Source organism: Atheta coriaria, unplaced genomic scaffold, assembly GCF_025399875.1.
Source record: "Atheta coriaria isolate IRGN ID8LTWV9N9 unplaced genomic scaffold, Caltech_Dcor_3.1 hic_scaffold_8_pilon, whole genome shotgun sequence".
Lineage (NCBI taxonomy): Eukaryota > Metazoa > Arthropoda > Insecta > Coleoptera > Staphylinidae > Dalotia > Dalotia coriaria.
The window spans coordinates 6,838,929-6,866,283 of record NW_027045450.1 but is presented as its reverse complement, the minus strand read 5'-3'; the positions used below and the strand labels follow the sequence as shown (position 1 = coordinate 6,866,283).

Sequence of the window (27,355 nt, the reverse complement as noted above, 5' to 3'; positions counted from 1 at the left end):
TGCTGCGCCGGGACGCTTATAATGGCCTGCGTGCGCGCGGAATGTACGTAGATCATGTTTACGCGATTGTTGAAATACGCTGCGACCCATTGACACAATCTAAGCGCGAAGGAAGGAAGAAGAGAAGAGAGGCAACTTTCACCGACCTTATATTCGATTAGTGCACCGCGCTGCTAGAGCATTTAATCGCAATTTTGCGCTCGACGCGGCAAGCCGCCATTTTTAACATTTAATAAACTCAATCTGTGTGTTTTTTTATTGTTTTCGAGTGTGAAACGTGTGATTTTTCGCGAAATGCCGCATCAGACACCTGAGTCGTCGAATGCTGGGAAGAAGAGGTGAGGTCAGGTGCCCGGGCGTTGAAGTGGGGCTCCGTGGGAGGCGCGCAACACAACACGCACGCTTGTTTACGCTTCCCGTGAAAAGGACGAATGAGTATCACACAAGTGCGCGCTACGACAGCACACCATCAAAGAAAAACCACATTCTGGTAAGAATCAACCCCGCAAAACACTCAAATCGCTATTAAAACATCACAAAAAAACAAAATACATAAATTAAAACAATTAAAATGGTCCTAGATTAGAAATACCGTTAGGTACCATGAGATACAACTCAATACACATGTTGATCTCGTTCGGAGCGTGTAAATGAATCAATTTCAAACGCTGTGCGCAGAGAGATTTCTACGTGGCCAATGTTCACTCGCCCGGAGGCACACGCGTGCGCGCATGTGTGTGTGTGAGTCTCTTCTGCGCGCACCGTTTGAAATGGGTGCGCACTACGCCAGTGGGTCACTAGGTTCGAGATGCAGCAACGCGGCGCATCTTTTATTTTCTTGCGTGCCACTAATCAACCAACTGTTACGTTCTAACAGGCGACGTACCTTGTTGCAGGTCACAGTGATACCACAACCATGGAAGCGGTAAGAAGACCACCTTCTAATAATCACAACCAAGTGAATAAAATAAACAAAATTACAAGTGAATATGTGACTGTTGTGGCTGTGGGAACAAGTGGTATACCACCACAAGAGGAAAAACATGTGGTACCATCAAGTGATCCATCCGGGTTTGTTACAGTGTTAAAAATAGGTGACACACCATCAATATCATCACCTTCTTCAAAAATTATAAATAATAATATTAATAATAATAATATAAAAGGTGTGGATGATTATTGTGTTGAACAAGTGTTAGTGTACCGACTTCCTGGTGAGCGATTAGGTTTTGGATTGAAATTTGAAGGTGGGACCAAAGCAGCTGAGTTTGTAAAACGTCTCTTCATTCAATCATGCGCACCTGATAGTCCTGCTTCACGTGTACGTGGTACCTGGGGTGTATTGACTGAAGGTGATGAAGTTTTGGCGATTGATAACGTCAAGGTCACATCAATGACACGCATAGACTGTGTAAGATGTTTAAAAGATTCAAATGTGGTGATAAAACTGCAGGTACGTCATAAACTAACCTCAAACGAAGCCCCGCTGGTGATAAGTGCTGAAAAAAAGAGGACACCTCCTCCGCCGCCTCCGGTACCACCAAGAAAAGGCCCCCGGAAAAAAGATTTACACGCACCTTTACCCCCGAAAGGTTTTGGTGATAGTGATGAGTCTACACCGGTACCACAAGTCCGCAACATGAATATTACAAGTACACAGGTGGTACACCCACCGGATGCAGAGGTATACCTTGATTTATTCTCACAGGAGCAGGAATCTTACTGTTTGAGTGAATCGGATGATACTGGTAGTTCTATATCGACTGTCGTGGATCGTTTTGGGTCGTTTCCAACGACTACCACGTCTAGTTTTGCTGGTAGCATGCCTTCTACACCCACAGCTGTGCAAAGACGTATACAACACACGAATCCTTTTGATGTGGAGCATTCCCCGGATGAGGAGTTGTTGTTTGAGCGGCTGGTCTCCCTCCAAGCGAAGGAACACCATGTCACGCTGCAACCACCTGCGAATTTCCAAGACGCACCGTTGAGTTACGCGGATGAAGATGTTAGAGTGGTGGAGGCGGCTGTTTTAACTGTGAATCATGGTGAGAAGAGTAAAGGGAAGAAACGGCCACCACCCCCACCACCACCAAGGAGTAAACATGTGGTACCATCAACAGATATTGATTTAAAAGAAAAATTAGAAGAAATAGAGACGAATAATAACGATTATAATCACGAGGATGAAAATGTGAAGGTGTTACCACGACTTGTGGATTTCGTGCCGAAATCTACTAAAGTTGATGGTGAGACAAATGACGATTCAAAGGTCTTTATAGAACAGGAACAAATGCGTCACACTGATAATTTCTACCTGAGTGAATCTCATGATGATGAAGATGAATATATTTTTGGGTGGAGTAGTTCCCAGCCATTGGCTACAATTGGTGAGGCGGACAACGAGGACGAGAGTCTGCAAGACGTCGACACTGCTCCGAGCGACGACCACTCGCAACGGTAAATATATCTTACGCAAAAAACACGCTAAAAAAGCACACACAACACGCGACGAACAAACGCGAATGACCTTCAATGCAACATGTGAACATTCTTGCGCGTTGCGGTCATAACATGGCGGCGCGGCCATCTTGTCAACGCGATGTTCTAGTTTGCGGACAAATGACATCCGTTTTATTATTTTTCATATGCGAAATGAGAGAAATCTACTGCGCATGCGCGTGGAAAGAGGTCACGCATGCAGTTGCATGCTGTGGTGTTAATAAATAATTAAATTGTCGCTAATTGTTGATGTTTATGGAGAACGAGGAAAAGAAGAGAAACGCGTTTTAATTAAGTTTTTTTTAAGTTTTTTGTTCGTTTAGAGAATTGAGGGAAAAGTTGCGGGATTGTAAAGTAAAGATTTCGTCGGCGGTTGTGAAGTGTCGTAATGCGCGTGCTCACAAAAGCATGAGAACTGTACCGCGAGTGTCGCACAATGCGAGAAAGTAAAGCATAATTTAGAAATGAAATTAAATTAACATGAGAACATCAGAATATCGACGTTTCACACAATCCTAAAACAGAAAAGCATTGAATAAACAAATTTCTCGTCGTGGATAATTTATTACTCACCCATTGATCAAAATTTGTTCAAAAACTCATTTTGAAAGTTTGGTTGCCGCCCTCTCATCGTTATATGAAAATATTTTCTGATAAACGCACAATTAATTTCGAAAAAAACGTGGTAATTAACAAAGAAACGCGTTAAACCGTTTTAACTATCAGACCGTTCGCGTGTTATGCACCAATAATTTAATTACGTAAAGAGTTACACTCAGCATCAGCGACAATGTAATTGTTTGTTGAGATTTGCTGTTATGTATTTTCTTCCTTGTGCAGCGCGCCAGCGCGATTACGTCGGCTGTGTGTCCTTGACATTTTCAAATACGTCCGTAATAAGCATAACTGGTCTTTACTCTTTCATTCCACGTTTGGTATTTGATATTTGCAATATTTTGCAAATGGCGTTAGAGTGGCAGTTATGCAACCAAGTCAACTATGTTTACAGGCTCAGCGAAGAGATTGTTCGAACGGAGTTAGAAGGCGAAAAAGTCGACGATGCGGATGGCTGTCAGGTGAATGCAACGACTGAAGATACCTCTAGCGGTGAGTTCATGTATCATTTCTATTCTACGTCTAAACACACACATGTATTGTGTGTTGCCTAACACAGAACAAACACAATTAATGATTAATTATAGCAGTTGTTAAAAGTGGTTATAAATAACTCTAAACTAATAAATATTAATATAAATTATGTTTTTAAGTGGTTTGAGTGGTTGCAGTGCACGCGCATGGAACTATTCATAATGATTATTAGATCGGTAGAGTACGCGTTGAGCGTTGCGCGAAGAATGTACAAAGTACTCAGTGCACAAACACGCAAACATCGCGCTCTCTGCACGAGAGAGAGACTCTTGTGGATGCTGCGATGATGATGATGATGATGATGGTGGCCGGCCACGCTGCCCTTGACTTCTACGTCCACTGACCCGGGCTCTCCGGCTGCTGCCACTCGCGCGCTTGTGACGTCATACGCCATTACCATTATTCATTTTCTATTCGAAATCAACGAAAGGCAAAAACTATCAATTACGCGCCCGGGGCTGACCCGGGTCGAAGCCAAACAGACGCGCGAGTAGAAACCGTAAAACAAAAATTAGGAAAAGGTCAGCGAGAAACTGTTTTATGCTTGTTTCGCATTACGTCTTCATGCAAATATTTTTAACACGCAGAAAATCATCAGTTGTCATATTTGCATAGAGCTGTCACTGCAACTGTCAAAAATCAATGACAAAATGTCAAAATTTAGACATTTGTGATATGTTGGGTTATGAAAATGTGAGTTTTATCAAGTTGTATTGATGATGTTGTGCGATGATTGAAAATCGTACTTGTGTGGTGCTCGCGGCGCGCAAGTCGCGGTTCGCTGTTTCGTCCGTTTCGTCCGTCCGATCCTGGGCGCGCAGTCAGCGGCCCCGCGAGTAGTTTACGCGCGTTCACGCTCGCGTTCACCACGTCGGACGCCGCGCGCCGCACAAAGCGAATTGCACACACGATTTACGCTTTGAAAACAGTCGAAAAACACACAAACTTCAATAAAAACCCAAGCGGAAATCACAGACAAGTGAAAACATCTGACCGTGAAGTGTCATTCATCACAAAAAAACACCAAATCAAAACCGGAAGTTAAAAAAATAAAAATAAAAAATTTAAAAAAAACACAAAGAAGGATATTATGATGATTTTTACTGCAAACTAGTCCGAAACAAGTAAGATTTTTAAAAATTTTTAGTTTTTAGTTTTATAGACTAAACATAAACCAAAAATAAACATTGTTTGGTATTTTCTGTTTGTGTATATGGCGTGGAACAAGTGCAAAATGTCCACCCACTGGTCCCCGGGCGCATAAGCCACAGGCACATGCGCATAGGGCGCGAACAAAGAAAATGTCACGCAACAACAGTATTGCGCTAACCGGTAATACTTAACGAGTTAACGCAGCCGGCCGGAGCAGGCACGCGGAGAGCAACATCACAACTCTATACATTCGCACACACAACGTTCTTGCAATGTAAGGGAACTGCATGCGGCATGTGCAACAAGAGAACCAAAAAGTCGCTCTCCGTACGTGCCGGGCCGGCGCAACCCGGCCAGCTGCGCGCTTTTTTTTTCTCTTCGTTTGTTTGCAGCTCGAATTGCAAGAGTTTCGCGCACGTCAAAAGTCATATTGCGACACGTTTGCATTTTATCAGCAGCGCGATCAGCGACACTCCCGGTTAATTACCCGGATGATAAATATTAACTGCTACAATTAGGCAATTTCCTTATTACATCAATGAAAGCGCATCAGACACATACGCATGCGCATTAGTCTCATGAATTCCGCGAAATGCATATTACACTGGATAAATATTTGCGTTGAAATTCATTTGAGATTACGATCGTAAATCCCAACGCATTAAACCAACAGATAAGTCACAATCGAAGCGGAAATTTCACTTTTTTGACTTAAACATTCGTTTGCACTTAAAATATCAAACGCATCGCGAAAGGTGAAAAGAATTTTGTGTTTTTTTAGCGAAAAAATTTCACTCATGAATTTTTATTATGCGAGTCTTGCCTAATTGTTGTTAACTTTGGCGCGCGGCGTCGATTTCTTGCGTTGTTCTGTAATGCGCTATAAATAATATTGCATCGCGACGTGTGTGCGCGCAACAATACAATATATATTATACTCGGTACAATTATAATTTCCATAAGAGTGAAACGAAAGTGTGTGCAGTGTGTGCACATATGAAACGATTTTACAATTCAGTTGCACAATCCATACAAATAAATAAAGTGAAATAATGTTTCCCATAGATTTATGTATTTATTGCGGTTAGGTTAGGTTATGTTGCGCTTTGTTTGAGCAATTTGATTAATAACAACATCACACTTGAATAGATTCCTATTATTGAGTAAATAGGAGATGTTGATATAGATGTTGAGGGAAACAAAGCAGTGAAACCAATACAAAATGGCGTCTGTGAAGTTACATCAACGAAAACAGTTGATATTCAAGAGATATGTGTGATTATACCTCTAAAGGTGTCAATATTGATATTAGAGGTTAAAGAGGTTAACAAACCAGTGATGAAAACTGATTATAGGTTATGTACTGAGTTTTTCACGGGTAGAAACAATGCAAAAGCAGCTAGTATTACAGATTTATGCAAAAACATACAGAAATCTACACCGGTTCAGTCGAATTTGACAGCAAACACTAGTAATATTAAAACTAACCTAAAAAACGTACCAATAATACTAGTATCACACGTCCAATGCCTAGGGAAACAAATTCTTTGCCTTTTTGTTAGAAAGTTGAAGTTAAGTTTAAGAAAGGAATCTGTAATACCGACGTCATTATTAAAATGTCAAAAAACACTTCTAATAAACTTCCTTGTTCTTGTTTAACACTTTTATGTCAAAAAATACGAAAACTATTGAAAAATAGCAAAATAAACAGAATATAATTGCATAGAAATATTTCCCATAGATATTTATTGAAGTTATGTTACCTATGCCTATATTGGATAAGGTTATGTCAGTTCAGTCGCGCGAGGGTGTACTGCAGTGAGTTTTCGTAGTGTTGTGAGTTGTAAGTTGACCATGGTCAACCGGCCGGTCGCACAGCCGCTCAAAACCGCTCGTCATATATGGCGACTTCCCACTAATCCACTCTGTGTGCACACAGCCTCTGCTATATGGCATATCAAGTCTTATAAACAAATGAGAGTGTAAGTTTTGTCTTTCACAACCTTCGAATACGATTGTCAGTCTGCAGACAGCCTCACCATCTGTTGAATCTACGTTTAAAAATCACTAAACCACTAATCACCCTTAAAATACTTAAAAATTTTATTTTAAGATGGATGTGGTTCGTATTGTGTATTGCAAACCCAAAGTACCACTTAAAAAAATCACCTGTAATGTTTATTGCTTTAAATAAGTAAAATTTGTTTTTTTTTATTAAAATTTTTGTTTTTGTAGATGAATCCGAGGAGAATATCAAAGCGCCTGAACCGGCACCTCGCACCACGTTGAAACAGTCAAAATCAGATGTAGATGACACTACAGACACTGAAAACAACAAAATGGACACTCGCCAACCACCCGACGGGCATGAGTTCCCAGATTATCACCAAGAGGCTACCACACTTATAAAACCAGTGATTCCACGTCGAAGCATCAATGTTTTACCACGTGGCAACAAAGAACAAACAAAAACCAATGTGAAGAATATGATTGCTATGTTCAGTCACAACGAAGAACCCTCACAACCTGCTGTACCAACAATCAATGGTGATTCAACTCAAAACAACGTAAAAGAAACAAAACACTTTGAATCATCTTTTGAACCATCACCTATGAAACGTGGCAGTATGTCTGACCTAACCTCAGAATACACACATACAACACCTTTGAATCCATTGAATCCAATCGAAACCAACAAGTTACACAAACGATCACAAAGTTTAGTTGACATTTCCTCGTCGAATGACCGTTTTTCCCAGATAGTAGATCAAAGACGTCGAGGATTATCCAAACTTAAAGGTTTAATCATTCCTGAACATCCAGATGTCGCTCCGAGCAACACTCCAATCGCCATGATTGATTTACCCGAAATAAAAAGCGCTATTGAGGCTGTTCCTGAATTCCGCCCGCCTTCTATCCCTGCAACCCTCACAGCAAGACCACATCATGCTCGTAATAATTCAACTCCTAGTTTAAACTTTACCACTACACCATTATGGAGCACAGATGTTGAATGCGCCAAGTATTCACCAGCATTCAAACGTAAAACTCTCCAAGTCTATTCAACGAAACCAGTAGAACCTGCAAAAGAAGCCACTTCTTCTGATGAAGAATGTCGATTACCTTCTGCGGATGCTCCTAAATCCCTGGAAAGTATCACATCTCCTACGAGGAGTGATTGTAGTTTTGAATATGCAAGCATGGGTAGTATGGGCAGTGGTAGTTCACCGTCAACTACAAATACACCTGCTTCCAAGATAACGAAATCTGAAGATGAGAGTGATAATGATTCAGCGGTGAGTTCGAGTCAGTCTAGTTACATCTCAAGACAATCACCACCCGCAAGTCCCAATCATCTTTATGATTCAGCAGCGAATCGTAGATTGTTGAAAGCGCAAAGCGTAGAGGCTATAAACCGTAAGAATATACTTGCTTCAGCGAAGTGTCGCAGTGGTAAGGATTTGAATGGATCTCCGTTGCTTATACAAAGAAAATTTGATGAACCGGACAGTCCACCCGTTGATAACAACATCAAACCGGAACAGATTCTTATTGTTGAGCAAATAGAACATGTTGATGTGGATGTAGATGTTAATGTTGAGGATGATAAAACAGTGAAACCAGCACAAAATGGCGTCTGTGCAGTAACATCAACGAAAACAGTTGAAATTCAAGAGATACGTATGATTAAACCTCCACGGGTGTCAAAATTGACATCAGAGGTTAAAGAGGTTAACAAACCAGTGATGAAAACCGATGATAGGTTATCTAGTAAGTTTTTCACGAGTAGAAACAATGCGAAAGCAGCTAGTGTTACGGATTTACGTAAAAACTTTGAGAAATCTACGCCGGTTCAGTCGAATTTGACGATGAACACTAGTAATATTAAAACTAACCTTAAAAAACCTACCAATAATACTAGTATTACTCGTCCGATGCCGAGTAAAAGAAATTCATTGCCTTCTATGCCAACGACTGCGAAAACGATTGTAAAGTTGCAAGATAAGCAGAATATAATTGCGTCGACTGTGAAGTCCTGGGATGATGAGAGTATTTCCTCGGCTGATGTGAAAGTGATTGCGCTCAGACCGGAAATTCCGGGTGGGAGTATTGGTATCACGCTGGCTGGTGGCACGGATTATGAAACAAAAGATATCACTGTATGTTTATGATTGATTTTTATTGTTTTTATGTTTTTATCTTACTTTTTTGTGTGTAGATTCATAAAGTGAGGAATGGAAGTGTTGCGCATCGTGATGGCCGCCTTCGGAAAGGTGAACGCGTGTTGTCAATCAATGGAAAAAGCATGAATGCCATTACACATGCCGAATCAATGGCCATACTAAAGGTAATGATATTTGGTTTGAGTCAAAACATGAATTTTATGATTAATGATTTAATTTATGTATTTAGGAACCTGTTTTGGAGGTTATCATAGTCACATCACCTCCACGCACGGATGTTGCGCCATCTGTGAACTCAACTACCCCTACACGTGATCCTTCACGGATATCGCTTTTAGAATCCATTCCGGTTACTACTTCTTCGGTAGTGACACCGGCAACAGCAGATGTTGTTGCTGATGTAATCCAAAATGATAAACCAATCATTGCTGTGAAATTGATTAAAGATCCTTTATCCACTGCTTCCGGATTGGGTTTTAGTATGGAGGGAGGAAGAGGATCACCGCAGGGCGATGTGCCATTGCTTATCAAGAAACTATTTACGGGTAAGTTAATAGATGTGCACAACACGCAGCTACCAGCAAAAAATGGTGGGGGTGAAAGCTATGTATACCATCCCCTCCACTTTTGCTTGGTATAAACTTTCCGCGTATAACTTTTCTAATAATTTGTGATTTCTCAGGCGGTTTAGCTGATAAAAGCGGAATGCTCGCAGTTGGTGATGAATTAGTAGAGATCCAAGGCACAGACGTGACGGAAATGCCCCGAATCGACGCCTGGTCGCTGATGAAGAAGCTGCCGCCCGGCGAGGTGACGCTCAAAGTGCGGCGATAATAATATACTGTATTTATAAATATTTATATGACGCGCGTACGTAATGTTTTCTTTCCGCTTGTCCGCCTATCACATTGCCGCAGAACTTATACTCGTCTACTATGTATGAGAACATATGATCAGTATTTCTATTATGCTATAGAACAAATGTTATGTATTTTTAATTATTTCTGTATGAATAAATGTGTATTTAAATGTATCCCGGTATTAAAAATCAATTCCTTTGACTTATATGCATAATGTACCAACATGTGCAATGTGTATAATAAGTTGCCTATGATAACTCTGAAGTCAACAGCTGTAAAATAGCGCGAAAAGAAATTACAAACCAAACAGGTTAAAATCAACAAGTAAAACAAAAACATACAAAAATCATGTAAATATCCACTCATAGTCTATAACAATTAATACCATGGATTTTAATGAATCCTTCTGTGTGAATTTCAATGTAAGTTGCTCATGTTTACCATAAAACATTCACTAATTTAATTATTTTTCATGTTAAGAGCTACAACTTTTACTTTCTTCATGGAAGGCAGACCACAAACACTTTGCAATTATATGGCAAATTAAAACATGGCAACACATATAACTCCTGCACCATAGAACTGAGTCCAATCATAAAACGCATCTATGTGAAAGAAAAACCAAGCACATTTAAAACAGGCACACTGAAAGATCGAATAGAAACAGCTCTAAATAACTCCATAAATCACTTAAAAACGTATTCAAGTCAAGTTGTTCAGAGGAAAACTATATACAACAACAAACTGCAAGAATTTCTGATGATTCAATACCAAGTAAGTTGAATGATAGGAAAATATTTTCAAATGCATGTTATCTGCTGAAAGTATTTGAAGTATGAAGTTAGAATAGGTTAGTTCTGTTTATATGCTGAACATTTAGTTATTATAGATAATACTTAAACAATCTACATGCTTCTATACTTTTTTGTCACTGCCGCTGGTATTTCGCTGTAAATTTCACGGAAAAAAACGTTAAACATGTTGAAAATCTAATTTAATAACACATTGCACATAACTATGCATTTCTTACTTTATGCGCGTCATGTTAGTCAAGTTTTACGTCGTTTAGCTACAAGTTTAACAAAATAAGTGGAATAAATTGAACTATGCACATGCTTACATTCATAAAACATGAACATTTTTGTTTTTACAGCTCCCAGAAAAGTTTCACTTTAATAACAATCAAATACCGGGTGAATGTTGTATAGAATATATTTCTGGTTTGGATGAGGATGTTTTTGAAGCATTTCTGTTGGAAAAAGGCATTAAATGTCCTTGCTGGCTTCAAATAGAAACATATAGTAAAGATGTGAAAGTATCTTGTCCATCAAAACTGATTTGTCATCCGAATGACATCAGTGTTATGCCTGAGAATTCACAAATTGAAGATATACCTTTATTCAAAGTATATTTTCTGGATATAGTCAATATTGAGAATGAAAATTGCAGTACACCGTTTGCAATTGCTGTTGGAATTGTTTTATGGAATGGAAAAACCTGCATACATCAATCAACAAAAATATGTAAGTTGGGTTACAGGATCCTGTAGTTAGGCAACTTATTTAACACGTATTTTACAGTTGCTCTTGCAGAATCACCACATGTTGAAAATACTAATTCTAATGCAGGTCAGTTGAAAAATATACCAAATTTACATCTATGCACTAAAAGTGCTTTGATAATTGAGAATTTATACAATATTCTTGCTGAAGAGAATGTCAACATCATAATCTTACTTGACAAGTTAAAATTCACACATTATTCGAATCCGTATTCACCTGCAATTCGAAATATTTTTAACCACAACATCATCATGGATATAAAACAAGCCGCCGAAGAATTCTACCCGAATTTATTACCCCATGAACAACATTTGTATGAATATTTCCTAAACGATACGAATTTTATCAAAATACCACCTGCACATTCAAAACAATTCAACACAGCAAACATAACCAAACTAATGTGTGATCGCATGAAGAAATCTGTACAACTTGTTAATGAAATGGACGTGATTTCAACGTATATGTTAATCTCCAACGTGACCGGATGTCCCTTAAAAGACGTTTGTAGTCACGGACAGTTGAAACGTGTGGAGTGCATGTTGAAACACGAATTACACCAGATTATAATACCTGAAACTTTTATGAAACCTGCAAAGAGTGGAATCATGGGTGGGAAGATAATCAAACCAAATGTTGGATTCTTTGATAATTTAATAGTAATGTTCGATTTTAAGTCGTTATATCCAAGTGTTATTAGAGAATATAATCTGTCATTCACCAGTGGGGATGGTAATGTGTTGCCTAACCTCATGCATCGATTAATACGCATGCGTGAAGCATTACTTGAAAAAGAACAAGAAAATGGAGAAAAGTTAAAGAAAAAATCAACTTTAAAGAGTAAAATTATAAAATCATTAACAAATAGTGTCTATGGATGTTTATGCAGTGAATATTCAATCTTTTATCATCCGAAACTAGCGAATATTATCACTAAACATGGCCGCAATCTTTTAACAAGTATAGAACATGAAATTCCGCCTGCTTTAGAAGCAACTGTCATTTTTGGTTTAACTGACAGTATAGCCATTGAATTATACTCAACAATAAACTATGAAGATGCTTTGAAAAAAGCTGTCAAATATCAAGAATATGTCAACAGTCGCCATAATTACATCCGACTGAAACTAGAAGGAGTATTTTCACATGGGATTATCTTTGGGAAACAAGAATACGCACTGCGATATCACAATTCATATAAAAATCAGCCTGGAAATGAAGATAACTGGATGATAAAAGGCATTCTACGAAAAACTACACCACGCATAAGTCAAGAACTATTCCGCTACTTCCTCGAACGGATCGTGGTCAAACAACCGCGGTTCATCCGAACAAACGAATTCCTCACCGCGATGCAGACAAAGTTCACCAGCGACGATGTGAATGATTATGTGGTGCATATTCAGCTTCAAAATGCGCCGGAAACATACACAACGCAAACAATGTATGGGAATATAATACGACGAAGAAATCTTCAAAGTTGCCTGGGTTACAGTCAACACGACACGGTCTCTTGTTTGATTTGTGACGATGGCACTGACAATGCGTATAATATGCGCGCGTATGATTTGGAAGAGTTTCTAGCCCTCGGGCTGCGCATAGATAAAAATTATTACAAAGAGAAACAAGTTTTGAAGTTGCTGGAGAAGATATTAAGCGCTGCGCCACAGTATGTCAACGTTGATAGTGTTTTAACGTTTTTAAAACCTAGAACGTTGAGTGATGGTGTCAGGACTTTACCGGCGCGTTATAGACATGATAACATTTTGCCGTTTCACTTCCGTTGTTTGAAATGCTCGACGCATGTGGTCGTAAACCAGCGCTGGAGTTACGAGTGTTTTGTGACTTGTCCTAATTGTCATGCGTTGTTTATGGACGATGCTCAGGCGGATGAAATATGCGCAACAGTGGAAAATACCATCAATGAGTATCGCAGATTGGTGTCGGCTGCAGAGAAGTTGACCTTGGTGAAAGGGTCGTTGCGTAAAATGGCGGAGGATAATGTAGCTTGCATGAAAGTGCAGAGTTTTAAGCAGATGGCGCTGTGGAAGGAGGTTATATTATCCGTAGGATTTACACTTGAATGGTTTGCAGGTAATCATATTTTTGATGGTGATAATGATAAAATAAGACTTTTTACACTCTTTAAGAGGATATTATTGTTGTTGGATGAGTATTTTGAACGTGATAATAATTTACAAATGCAATTTGTTGATTTTGGTAAGTTATATTTGTGCGATGATGAGAATAAAGTTGCCTAGGTTAGATTTTGGGTCTAGTTTCAAGAAGATCTTTGATATACTACCTGCCCCAAGCACAAATCACGTTGCGACGCGGCGTGAAAACCGAATGCGCAACGTAGTAAAGGTAAACGGCGTAGATTGCGATCCACCACGAACCGCGAACGCGCAATGAATGAGTTCGTTCCGTGCGCTTCGCGCAAACTCACCGCGGCGAAACGAAACCGCGATGGCGTGACAGGCCGGCCTCGGCCGTGTGTTCGCCGCTGTGCTCGCCGTGGCCGTCCTCGAGCCACCAGTGTACAAGCGCCTGACGTGCGTGTTGGACGCCCGACGTTCGTTTTTCGCGTGCCCGGCGGTGAATAACCGCATTTCTACGCCGTGCGTGTAAGTGTGTGTAGATATATAGTACACGAGAAAGAAGTGCGCATCGTGTGCGTGTGTGTTGTGTTGCGTGCGTGCGTGCGACCGACTGTTGCCGCGTTTGCCCACCGCCGCCGCCGCCGCCGTCATCGTCATCGTCGAAGGAATGCCATGCGGCAGCGACGAGGACTGCACGCACGCGTCCGGTGAGAGGACAACTCTCCAGCTTCTTTTCGCCGCGCTCGAGCAGCGAGAGCGGCCGGCGCGCCAGACGACTGGCGAAACTGCCGCGGCACGAACTGTTTTTGTTATCGCGCGCGCGCGCGTAGCCAAATAATATTAAACGCGTTGTGCGTTCTCGCTGCGCGTTGTGTGTTTACTACCGCGACGCACATCTTCGCTATAATTGACGATAATTGTGTTTTTATGTGAGTGCGCTGCCATGAAAAGAGGATACACGTGAAAATGTCGACTCGTCTTCGGAGTCATCACGAGTTGTGGTTGATTAACGACGCAACGGAATAACATGTAGGTATTATACTCACATTCACACACATAGACTGAGATCTGTAGGCGAAGGCGAAATAAAAAACGAAACGAGTTTGTTTACGACAGCGAGACGCAATAATTAATAAGCGGCTCGAATTAAAACCACCACGCGTGCGCGCGCACGCCATCATTGCATCCACTAATTCTTGTGTTTTGGGTGGCTACTAACATTAGAATGGCAGTGTGAGTCAACGCGTGCGGAAAAACAAAATCACTCGCCGTCTGCCCTCGCCCACCGCCGCGCCGCCGCCTCGTGCCAAACACAAGCACACGTAACAAGGAAATAGCGCGAGCGCGGTCGCACGCGTGCCGCGATGTTTGCCAATCCCCGCGGGCGAAGAATAAACACACGACGTGTATGCGCCGTGCGGCGACATTAACGATTGTCACTTGTTGTTTTGAATTGCGACGCAGCAGCAGCGCAGCGCAGCGCGCTTACCTTGGTTGCCTAGCTACGTGGGTGCACGGGTGATTTGTTTTGCGCGTGTTCTTTTTTGCGCTCTTGCCTCCGCCACCGCCGGCGATATCGATTGCGCCGTGTCGCCGTCACAACACAGACGGGGCCTAGTTTCTCGCAGACGTAGTGCGCGCTGCCACGTGCTGGCCCATGCCGTATTATCCGTTGTACACATTGCTCATTCATCCGTTAATTAATTTACGTCGATTTTCAACGCGCCACATGCGCATATTCCGGTCAAAGTCACGTTTTATGCAGGATTTTACATGTTTTGCTTACTAAATTGTTAAAATGATGTTTTATTGCAAGATTCGCGATGATGGGGTCGTTAACACCACATCATTTCCTCTATTTTAGTTATTTATGAAGCATGCGTCTATGTTTATATGTCTATGAGGTGTGAGTTGTGGGCTGAGGCGATTTGAAAATATCCGAGTCACCTGTCCGGACGACGGTCGCAATCACGCGCAGCGCGCACAACGAAATCGTTATTTATATGCACGCAGCGTACTGCAGCTGCGGGAGACAGTAATTAGCAATTAAGTGCTGAATTCGCGCAACGCGTATCTTACTCGCCGTTTTTTTTTTTAGTGCAGACCTCGTCATTGATCCACGGCCAATTGTCCAGCAAGTAGTTCAACGGGTTAAAATGGGTTAAAATGTCACTTACGTATTTTGAGGTTAGTTTCACCCGCATTTCACGTTCATACATCACGTGTCGGTTGTTATTTCATGGTTGTCGTTAGCAACGTGACACGGCATGATGCAATCTCTTAATATTCACAAAGAAATACATGTGATGTGCGTTTTTAAGGTTAGTTTTACTTTTATATTTTGATATATGATTGACATGAATTATAGGCAACACAACTTTCACCGCAATACGCATGCGCAGTACGTGAATTTTACTGTTAGTGTCTATTTTGACATGTGTAATTTGACAGTTTTGATTGTCAGATTACTTGACATGAATTATAGGCAACACAACTTTCACCCCAATATACACACTTCCAATTTGACATGTGTAATCTGACAGTTGATTGTCAATAACCACGTGACTTTGCAAGATCTATAGGCAACACAACTTTCACTTCAATTCTGTCACTTGTAATATGACAGTTGTCATTCTTGACGTGACTCAGCATAAATCATAGACAATACAATTGTGCAATCCACATAATTAGCGCAGTAATAATCGTTATTTATTGATACCGAGTGAAGCACACCGACATAATTTGGCATATGACGTGATGAAGTGTAGTGTACGTTATTTGCGTTTGCCAAACATTAATTATTATCGAGCCCACCCGCATGTTCGGTGCGCAAAAAGTGCCAGAAAGAGATGACGCTTTGTATCTCCTCCACCGCGCCTGATGACACCGCCCGCGTCGCTGATATTTTTTTTATTCGCTACGGCATTATATTTCGCGCGGCAGTCAACGGCGGGCGTTATGTTACACATTTTATTCGCTCTCGGCGCGACGCTCACTTGTTGTTGCCATGCCGCCGCCGCCGCCTTATTACACGCCAATCATTCCGGCTTTACGCTGAACGGACGGGCGCATCCGACGTGCTTTAATATTTATAAGCACACGGGCATTATCGGCGGGGGTGGCGAGCCGCGCAGTCTGGAATTGTTTACTTGTTTACCGCCCCCGAAAAACGCCCCCATGGGAACCAAGTCAAAAGAAGCCAGGGGCAGTCACAGTCACAGTTCACACAAGAGTCTCGCTCTCCATGCACATTCATCGCTCGTCTTTGCTTCAAGTTGCTTGTAAGTTGCGTTGTTTTGTTGTTTAAATGTGTTTTAAATGTTATGCAAGCGACACGCGCTGCCTCCGCGCCCTCGGTACGTTCATTTAACTTGTTTTTCTTCACTTGATCTTACGCCGTAAACATTCTCCGAAGTTTTATTGATGTTATTTGATGTCTGAAGCGAAGGCTAATTGTGGTGTTGTGACGTTTCGTGAGACCTGTGGCGCCCTAATGAAGAATTTATTTCGTCGTGCACGTGGCTGAAGCGAACAAAGCGCAGTATTGGTAATTAATTATTTAATTATTTAAATTGCATTCGAGACAAGTTGCAGTTGGTGATTAATTCAGAATACTTACGATTTGCATGAAATGTTTACTTGGATTATTTATATAGGGTGTGGCAGGGAAGGAATTTCAAGTATTTGAGGATAATTATGTGTTTTTGGTCATTTTTAAGTGAAAAATAACATTTTTCTTTGTTTTTCTATAAAAATTTGAAATTATTTACATTTTCAACATTAAAAGCCGTCAATTTACGCGATAGAATGTTAAATATACAGTTATATTGCCTAAAAACAGTTCTGGGAAATAATTTATGTACATAGAACTCTATACAGGGTGTTGCAGGGATATATTTTGGTAAATTTGGTTGAGTTTTCATGGTTTTAGTCTATTTTGAATGAAAAACATTTGTTTTGTTTATTTCTGTATCCGAATTTAACTTTTTTTTGCACGAAAACAGTTGTAAAACATATTTGCAACACTAATTGCTAAATAAATACTTGTAAGTTAAAAATAGTTTGCACAGGGTGTGATAACGATATAACGAGCAAAACTTGACAAATTTGTTGTGTATTTACTCAATATTCAAGGAAATCAACATTTTTCTTTGTTTTTCGTTCGATAACTTAACTTTTTCCCCCTAAAAAGTTCAAAATTGCAGATTAACACGAATTGCTTTCAATTTACGCGATAAAATGCTAAATAAATATTTGTATCACATAAAAGCAGTTTATACAGGTAATACAGGATGTGATAACGAAATAACTAACAGAAATTGTTTAAATTTCCATGTTTTTCACCAAATTTTCAACAAAAATCAATATTTTTCTTTGTTTTTCGAAGATTTTTTTGTCAAATGTTTCAAAAATGCATTTTTAATATTTATTATTATCAATTTATGCGATATAGTAACAAATAAATATTCATATTTTCTAAAAATAGTTTATACAGGGTGTGATAACGAAATAATTAGTAAAAATTGACGAAATTTTAGTATTTTTACCAAATTTTCAATAAAAATCAAGTTTTTTCTTTGTTTTCTATACGAAAACTTAATTTTCATCCGTCAAAAATTTTAAAAATGCATTCGCAAATCAAAATTCTATCAATTTACGCCGTAGAATATTAAAATATTTATTTTTGGCAAAACACAAATCAAAACAAATATTGCGTGTTTTTCCCTTGATGCAACGCGCAAATCGTCGTATCACGTGACAAATAACAACAACAACCCTGAAGGGCTTTGTAACGAACCACTTACAGTAATAAGATGTGATCTGATGGGTGTTGTTCGAGCTTTTGAAGGCTATGTTACCACGACAACTAATCTCGATTCAAAGCGCGTCGAGCACTCGTTCGATCAAATGCATTCGCGCACTCGGCTACTTATGTTACATTTACATTTCTATTGTGGTTGAATTTAAAATTATTATCTGTTATATTGTAATTTATAATGGTTTTCATGCACGAACAGAACACAATTCATTATCGTATTTTGCATTTGATCTGAAAATTAACTCTTAAAAAGTGATTTTTATGTTTTGCATTAAAAAAAATAAAGTTTTTTAAAAACAATTATGGCTATAAGATGGAGAATTAATTTCTGAAGGTAACAATATATTTGTCTATGTTGTATCTTTAATATTTTTGAAGATATTCCACTTTTATTGAAAATTATTGAAGTTTAGTTTTTTAGAGTTTTATATTTTTACGTTTTTGCACGTGCATACGGAAATTTTGTACGTTGAAAATACTTAAAATTCCGTCTAGGGGCGTGCAATTAGATTACTTGTGGAAAAATTACGTGTAATTATACATTTAACCGCAATTTACTACAAAAAAACAAAAATTATTAAATACTCACAAAAAAGTTTTATATTATAGTATTATAGTATAGTGATGATCTGTTTCCTCATTTTTACATACACATTTTTAATACGAATCGAATTAAGTAAATTTTGTATTGCCAATGCGTTTATGAACTTTTTGACCGAAGAAAGTTGTGTTTTTGTCCGGAAAAATGTGATTTTCATTCAAAATTGTATAAAAAACACATTTAATCAACTTTAGCTATATATTTCATTGTCACACCGTGTGTAAAGTTATTTTTAAATAATCATTTTAGGAATGCTAACTAATCACCGCATTTCTCTATAATAAACATAAAAACATACAGATTACAACCTATTTTTAAGGTTATTTTCACGTCTAATCTCTAAAAAAATATTTGTTCTGTTTTGTTTATATGACAAACAACTTATCTCGCCCTTATCTAATGACTCAGATTGACACCGAATGAATTATGCAACAATGTTGCATGTTATGCATGTGAACAAACAAGATTCTAATGGCGCGCTGATAAATAACGTAGCAGCAGCGTTCAGCTCCCGAATTTGCTGTGGCGTCTGATAACAGCCAGCGAAAGTGCAACATTTGCGCAACAAAGTTTTATACTCGTTCATTCAATACAACTCGTATAAACTCGTATAAATATCAATGTATCAATGTGTGAATGAAGTACACGCACACATTATCATTGGACGAAATTTCAATTGACCCGACCTTTAATCGAGCGCTCATCAAGCGTGAATCGAAAACAAACAACCGTGCGAACGCACATGTCAAGATGCTCCCGAAATAAAATACTTAATAATCACTTCATTACTCGTATTACTATTTTATACAGGGTGTGATACAGAAATATTTACTCAGATTTTTCATAATTTCTTGGATTTTACGTAATTTTTAATGAAAATTACGCTTTGTCTTCAGTTTTGGTACGAAATTTCAAGTTTTTGCCGCCAAAATGTTAAATGAATAGTTTTATAACCTAAAAGTAGTTTCTACAGGGTGTGATAAAGAAATAATTAGCAAAAATTGCCTAAAATTTTGAATTTTAACTAAATTTTTAATGAAAATCAACTTTTTTCTTCGTTTTCTATACGAAAACTTTACTTTTTGTCGTCAAAATTATAAATAAATGCTTTTATAATCTAAAAATAGGTTATACAGGGTGTGATATAGAAATAATTAACAGAAATTACCAAAATAATAGTATTTTTACCAAAGGTTCTATGAAAATCATGCTTTTTCTTTGATTTTGCCACGAAAATCTTACTTTTTGTCGCTAAAATGCTAAATAAATTCTTATGAAGCCTAAAAATACATTATACAGGGTATGCCAAAGTAATATTTGCCAAAATTTTGAGTATTTTGGTCTGATTTTTAATAAAAATCAACATTTTGCTTAATTTTTTGTATGAAAACTTAACTTTTTGCTGTAAAATATTTAAAAAACGCATTTGCAACACTAATCGCTGTTAATTAACGAGGTATAATGTCAAATAAATACTTATATAACTTAAAAACAATTTATACAGGGTGTGATAAAGAAATAATTAAGAAAAATTGTCTAAATTTCAGTGTTTTTAGCATTTTTTTATGAAAATCAACTTTTTTCTTAATTTTCTCTTTGAAAACTTAACTTTTTGTCTCCTAAAATTTTAAAAACACATTTACAACACTATATTTTATCGATTTCCGCCATCGAATCTCAAATAAACATTCATACAACTCAAAATTCAAACAAAAATAAATACAAATTCAAGATCCCTCTCAATATACTCCCGAAATAAAATAATAATCAATTCATTACTCGTACAACGTGAAATAGTTGCACTAAAAGCAAAAACCCAACTGGAATTAAAATTGGTATGCAAATTCAAACATAAACAAACGAAAGTGCATTGTATGTAAAACCCCAACCGCAATACAAACTTAAACAAACAAAAAAAAAACAACAATTTTGTTACTGGGCCAACATGTAATAAATATACGTTGCATTTTTAATCGAACGTGGGGCGCTTACGAGAACAATTAATTGATAACAACCGATTCTAAATTGGTACCACCGTACCCGAATATAAAGTGCCAATCATTGGCCACACAATACTTCACTCAACTTTAAGCAGGAATCAATCGACACCCATCCATCGCGCCTGCTGGCCTATGACCCATATGTACGCCGTCTTTTTAATATTTATGCTCTCTCCTGCGCCGGTTACACAACACAACACCGCCACGCATCGCGCAGTATCGACACAAACGATGCATAGATTACCAGCCGGGAATAATTGAATCTCGCGTGGATTACGCTTACGAGCGCATCGTTTTGTAAGTGTCTCCAAGGCCGTTTCTGCATTAAAAAAACGTTTTACGACGCACGCCGTAAAACGGTAGCAACAATCGCGTGTGTTTGTTGTTTGCTGATGTGCCGAGAGTGTGTCGAGCGGTGAAAATTCGGCGCGACACGCGTGTATGTATGTGATAAGTTTATTTGGCTAACCTTTTGTGTTGAGACGTGTGTTGTTTATGTCGCGTATGCATGAACAAACAATAAATATATGCAAAATGTCTTATCTGCGCAGCCGACGCCGTCGTCGATAACAATTAGTATGCGCGGCGCGTGTAAACACTAATTACGCCCGCTCTGAATTGCCTTCTTGCATTTCACACATTGCATTATACATGTGTATTTATTTATGTATCAAGCGCCAGCGGCCGGAAGTGATAAATATTTTTTTGTTTGGAATTTTAAATGAAAATTTATGAATGTTTTTTTGTTTGTTTTCAGTTGATTTTTCTAAGATGCATTGACCTGATTGATAGGAGGGTTAACATGATGATTTCCGCCGCCCCTCGCCATTGAACCGCCATGCATATTCATGTCCGGCCTAGTTACAGCGTCGTCCTCGCGACGATGATTTTCTCGACGATGCTGTACACCACGGCGGCGGAGGGTTTTTCCACCAGCGGTTTATCGCCGAAAAACAACATGTCTACCATGCCTGTTGGTGAGTAATCTCACTTTTCCTGCAACGTAAATTTATTATTTATTTATTTTCACTTTTGTTTGTTTTGTTTTTTAGTGTGTAAAAGTATGGATATTCGTAACAATATAAGCAGTTTTGACGTGTTGGAAAACTGCACAGTCGTCGAGGGTTTCGTCCAGATTCTTCTCTTGGATAATGTTACCGAAGCCGAGTTTAAAACTATTTCCTTCCCGCGTCTGACTGAAATCACCGACTATTTGTTACTGTATCGCGTGACGGCGTTGCGCAGCGTTGGTCAATTGTTCCCGAATTTGGCCGTGATACGCGGCCAGACGAAAATGTTCGAATACTCGTTGATCATCTACGAAATGGCGAACCTGCAGGATATTGGGTTGCATAATCTACGCGAAATCTCCTCTGGTTTGGTGCGTGTGGATAAAAACCCCTCGCTGTGTTTCGTGCATAGTATTGATTGGTCCGCGATTGTGCTGGATAAACACGGCGAACATTTCATGAAGAATATTAGGTCTGAAGAGGAATGTCCGCTGTGTCCAAGCGCGGAGGATTCCGCGCTGATGAACGGCGTTGCAGTCACGCAGTGTCCTGGTGGTCGGTGTTGGAATCGTGAACATTGCCAACGCATCTGCCCGCCGGCGTGCAACAATTCGTGCGATTCAAAGGGTAATTGCTGCGCGCCGAACTGCATTGGTTGTGTTGATGACGAGCCGACGTGTCTGGTGTGTCGTAATGTCGTCGCCATGTTGGGCCGGGGATGCATGGACAAGTGTCCCGACGATACCTACATGGTAATTATTTCGTTTCTAATACAATACACGCCTTGATTACATCTTTATAACACGCTTCGTTAGCGTCTATTCTCAGCGAAGACGAGGTCGTAATTAATTTGTTGTTTGCTTCGCAGTACTTAAATCGCAGATGCGTCACGAAGAGCGAATGTATCGCTATGCCGCGTCCGCTACAATTCACCACCGGCAAATCAATGACGCATGACAAATATCACAAAGTGCTCACCACGAAGGATTCACACGGGAATACAATACGCAAATGTGTGTTGGAATGTCCGGCGGATCACACAGCCACGGACAATGAGTGTGTCAAGTGTGAGGGTGAGTATATTGCGAGTTGGTTTTATTCACGGTCATGTTTTGAATACGCGTGTTGTGTGTTTTTTGAATAGCTGGCAGATGTCACAAAGAATGTCCTGGCATCGTCATCGACAGCTTATCAACCGCGCAGGAATTGCGTGGATGTACACACATCAATGGCTCGCTAGAGATACAAATACGCGGGGGAAGTAAGTGTTGCGTAACTAATGTAATCACAACCAGATTAATCTATTGTTTTTAATTATTATCAGAGAATATAGTGAGTAAATTGGATGAGAGTCTGAGTATGATTGAAGTTATTGATGGATATTTGAAAGTCGTGCGGTCGTTTCCGTTGATTTCACTCAACTTCTTCAAGAAACTGCGACATATTCGCGGTAATGTGCTCGATAACAAGAAGTTTGTCATTTTCGTACTGGACAATCAGAATTTGCAAGAGTTGTGGGACTGGACGAATCGCACGCTGCGAATTGATCAGGGCAAACTCTTCTTCCACTTTAATCCGCGTCTGTGTCGCGACAAGATTCGCACGCTGCAGCTCAAAACGAATCTACCAGACTATACCGAAATAGATGTGGCGTCGAATTCCAATGGTGACAAGATCGCATGTAAGTGCACTTGATTTTACTCCACTTGTACGAGCGGATTATTTGACAATGTAATTTTTGATTCACAGGTAACATCACAGACTTAAACGTCACTGCTGAGCCTTCCCGCAAGGCTATAGTACTTAAATGGGATCCGTTTGTTATGAAAGATCACCGCAAGTTGCTTAATTATGTTGTGTATAGCATCGAAGCGCCACATCAAAATATTACAATGTTTGATGGAAGAGATGCATGCAGTGGCGAGAGGTAAATGTTTTTTTTTTGTGTGTAAAATTTTCATTTTAATTCATTTGTTTCACTCGCAGCTGGCGTGTTGAAGATGTCGCTGTCGTCGAGGGAAAAGTAACCCATCTACTTTCAAATCTTAAGCCTTATACACAGTATGCTTTCTACGTGCGCACTTATACGATCGCCAGTGAGGATTCAGGTGCGCAAAGCGCAATTCACTATGTCCGCACGGCGCCCGGAAGTAAGCCTCATTTAACACTCATTTTACACTCATGTGTGTGTATATTATTACTTGCTATGTTTAGAACCGACGAAACCAGTGGGCCTCAAGATCTCCGCGACGAATCACAGTTTCCACGTGACGTGGAAACCGCCAATTTTACCAAACGGTGAAATCAGCCATTATGTAGTGACGCTTACGAGCGTCGATGAGAAGGTGGATAAGTTGCGCGACTTTTGCAGCGCCAAGACCAAACCGATCGTGCATATTCAACCGACGACAATAGCACCGCGAATTGGCGGCGATAATAAAACCTGCGTATGCTCACCGGACACTTTAAGCCCGTCCAAGAGTAGTGTTCATCGAAACGCCACCACCGCCGAAGATCAGATCAACTTCGAAGATTACCTCTATGATTTTGTGTATATTAAACGTGAGGAGAGTCCGCAACACCTACGCAAGACACGATCAATTAGCTCTGCCGAGAATTATGCCAATATTAACAAAACGGAGGAGACGTCTGGGGATAAAGTTGACCGTAAGACTATTTCGATTTGTAATCTTGTTATCTATATAATTATATAGAAATAACTTATTTTTGTGTACAGATTTGGGTCGAGTAATGTCCATTGAGAAAGAAGTCAACGAGACCGAGTTTTTCATCGATAATTTGGTGCATTACAAGAAGTATAACGTTAAGGTGCAAGTGTGTCGCAAAACCAGAAGTAAAGGAAAAGATGAAGAGGAGAAGTGCAGCGCCACAACGGTTGAACAAGTCCGGACACACATGCGCGATGATGTCGATTTGATCACCACTCTGGACATCAAGAACGTGACGTCTGATTCCGCCATTATCACCTGGGAAGATCCGGTGGATCCGAACGGATACATTGAATCCTATCACATAACATACGGAAATCTGGATGATAATGATGTAAGTTATACAATGTGTAAATATTCTTAATATATATTTAATATTTGTGTTTATTCACAGCCCCACAATCAGACACATTGTATCTCCATAACACACGTGAATGCAAAGCGTAGTTACAGGCTGAGTCAACTGAAACCTGGCAATTGGTGCGTGGAAATGTCCGTAACGTCACAGGCGGGCACCGGACGCGCCACTGGTGTCTCCTGCTTCCACGTGCAGCAATCCAACGAGTTTATTTACTATATCATCGCGGGTGTGATTCTATTCCTAGCGTTGGGTGCATTTGCGTTCAAATTCTTCCGTGAATACTATAGGCGTGATGATATGAAGCTGATTACGTCCATTAATCCTGACTACATTCCCACGCCGTACGTTCCGGATGATTGGGAGGTGCCACGTGATAAAATTAAACTCTTGAATGAGTTGGGCCAGGGTAGTTTTGGTATGGTCTACGAGGGTATCGCGAAAGATATCAAAGGCAAGTCGCAGATTCGATGCGCAGTGAAAACTGTCAATGAGCACGCTACGAATCGTGAGCGTATTGAATTTTTAAACGAAGCTAGCGTTATGAAAGCGTTTGATACCGCGCACGTGGTGCGATTGTTAGGTGTTGTATCCCAAGGTCAACCGACATTAGTCATCATGGAATTGATGGCGAATGGTGACTTGAAAACGTATTTACGCTCGCATCGGCCGGATTCCGAAGCGGAGGCGAATGATGGCATCGAACGCAAGCCGCCAAATCTCAAACAGATATTGAATATGGCGATTGAGATCTCTGACGGCATGGCCTACCTGTCAGCGAAGAAGTTTGTGCATCGCGATGTCGCCGCGCGGAACTGCATGGTGTCCGATAACCTGGTCGTGAAGATCGGCGATTTCGGCATGACGCGCGATATTTACGAGACTGATTATTATAGGAAGGGTAGCAAGGGCCTGCTGCCCGTGCGGTGGATGGCGCCGGAGAGTTTAAAAGATGGCGTCTTCACTAGCGCGAGCGATGTGTGGAGTTACGGTGTTGTGCTGTGGGAGATGGCGACTCTTGCCTCGCAGCCCTACCAAGGCCTAACCAATGATCAGGTATTGCGCTATGTTATCGGCGGGAATATAATGGAGCGTCCCGAACAGTGTCCGGATATACTCTATGATCTAATGAAGCTCTGCTGGAATCACAAGCCCAGTGATCGGCCTACGTTCCTGAGACTCTGCGACATGTTGATGCAAGACGCGCGACAGGGTTTTGAGATGGTTTCGTTCTACCATAGTCCTGCTGGTATTGAGGCGCGTAACCAGCGTATGGTGACACGTGCTGGTGATGAAATGGACGACGTCACCATCCCGCTTCGTATCGACGAGCAGACTGACGACGAGTCCGACCACGAGCCGGCTGTCAACGGCTATGTAGTGCATCAGCGACAAGCTAACGGCACGAACGCATAAACAGTATTTACCCAACAACACCCTCTTTCCTTCCCCAAAAGTGTTTGAACAGTTTACAACGACTGTGTGGCGAGAAGACTCACCCCTCATGGTGCTCGATAGTGTGTATTAGACTATGTTCAGAAATGATGTTTTTAATCGGAACTGATGTTAATTTTAAACCACTCAAACCAAAGATAGTGATATTCGGGCAGCTGAATGAAGAACGGATCGGGACGCATCTCCTCTATTACCCTCAACAAGTACACGCAGCTAGTCTCTCTAACTCTAATTATATCTCTCAAGCCTGTACGCGCATTCTCCGCCGATTACCAGAAGCTCTAGTAAGTTGTTATGTACTGCGAATTACATAAAATATGTCGAATTGCCTTGTGAACGTTCTGTGACGATGTGTGCGATGGTTCGGCGTGCTGTACGCACGCCTTATATATAAGATGACCTGATATTACTTTGTGTAGATGTGAAGAAAAGTCGTCGCCCCTCATTCCCGAAGTTCCTCCTACCTATAACATAAGCCTCAAATCAAAACAAATGCGAACGCAGACAGCATGCAAACAAACTATATTTATCTAGTTGCAAAACGCCACGCCATAACTACTATGTTAATTTATACCCTTATCTATTATTTTGTACCACGATACCAATGTGTAACGATTAACTTAAAATAGACACTGAAATTGATCAATTCGTCCATATTCGTCTAGCGAAAGATACATGACTGCGCGAATGAACATATATTTTATGAAATAAACTTGATTTACTCATAAATTGCGTGCATTTGATTGACGGAACTAAACAAAATGGCGATTGATGATTGTACAATGTTAAAAAAAGTGCTTTTGCGCACTTAACACCCACACAATTATGGAGAATTCCAGTAACAGCGTCCTCTGTTATTGCTGCAGTTTAAG

At 40.0% G+C, this 27,355-nt stretch overlaps 3 protein-coding genes across 7 annotated transcripts; all 3 read left to right on the top strand.

The window, feature by feature from the left end:
- Positions 1 to 139: 139 nt before the first annotated feature.
- bbg (big bang) lies at positions 140 to 10,020 on the top strand. The gene is made up of 7 exons (XM_065310088.1): positions 140 to 490; positions 897 to 2,460; positions 3,512 to 3,609; positions 7,039 to 8,963; positions 9,023 to 9,151; positions 9,217 to 9,532; positions 9,670 to 10,020. The coding sequence occupies exons 2-7, from the start codon at positions 917 to 919 to the stop codon at positions 9,819 to 9,821; spliced, it is 4,164 nt and encodes a 1,387-aa protein (XP_065166160.1). The 5' UTR covers positions 140 to 490; positions 897 to 916; the 3' UTR covers positions 9,822 to 10,020.
- A 110-nt stretch (positions 10,021 to 10,130) lies between these two features.
- Positions 10,131 to 13,676, top strand: LOC135797624 (DNA polymerase alpha catalytic subunit-like). The gene is made up of 4 exons (XM_065310094.1): positions 10,131 to 10,269; positions 10,328 to 10,621; positions 11,001 to 11,370; positions 11,428 to 13,676. Exons 1-4 carry the CDS (start codon positions 10,234 to 10,236, stop codon positions 13,668 to 13,670), a joined length of 2,943 nt encoding a protein of 980 aa, XP_065166166.1. The 5' UTR covers positions 10,131 to 10,233; the 3' UTR covers positions 13,671 to 13,676.
- A 254-nt stretch (positions 13,677 to 13,930) lies between these two features.
- Positions 13,931 to 27,212, top strand: InR (Insulin-like receptor). Of its 5 annotated transcripts, none has more exons than XM_065310090.1 (12): positions 13,931 to 14,540; positions 15,610 to 15,698; positions 21,689 to 21,908; positions 21,984 to 22,693; positions 22,810 to 23,014; positions 23,086 to 23,202; positions 23,266 to 23,622; positions 23,691 to 23,868; positions 23,928 to 24,091; positions 24,156 to 24,608; positions 24,679 to 25,004; positions 25,065 to 27,212. In XM_065310090.1, the coding sequence occupies exons 3-12, from the start codon at positions 21,770 to 21,772 to the stop codon at positions 26,442 to 26,444; spliced, it is 4,029 nt and encodes a 1,342-aa protein (XP_065166162.1). In that variant the 5' UTR covers positions 13,931 to 14,540; positions 15,610 to 15,698; positions 21,689 to 21,769; the 3' UTR covers positions 26,445 to 27,212. The 5 variants fall into 5 exon arrangements, with proteins under 5 accessions (XP_065166162.1, XP_065166161.1, XP_065166163.1 ...); XM_065310091.1 differs by lacking the exon at positions 13,931 to 14,540 and adding an exon at positions 15,528 to 15,546; XM_065310089.1 differs by lacking the exon at positions 15,610 to 15,698.
- The last annotated feature ends 143 nt before the right edge of the window (positions 27,213 to 27,355 follow it).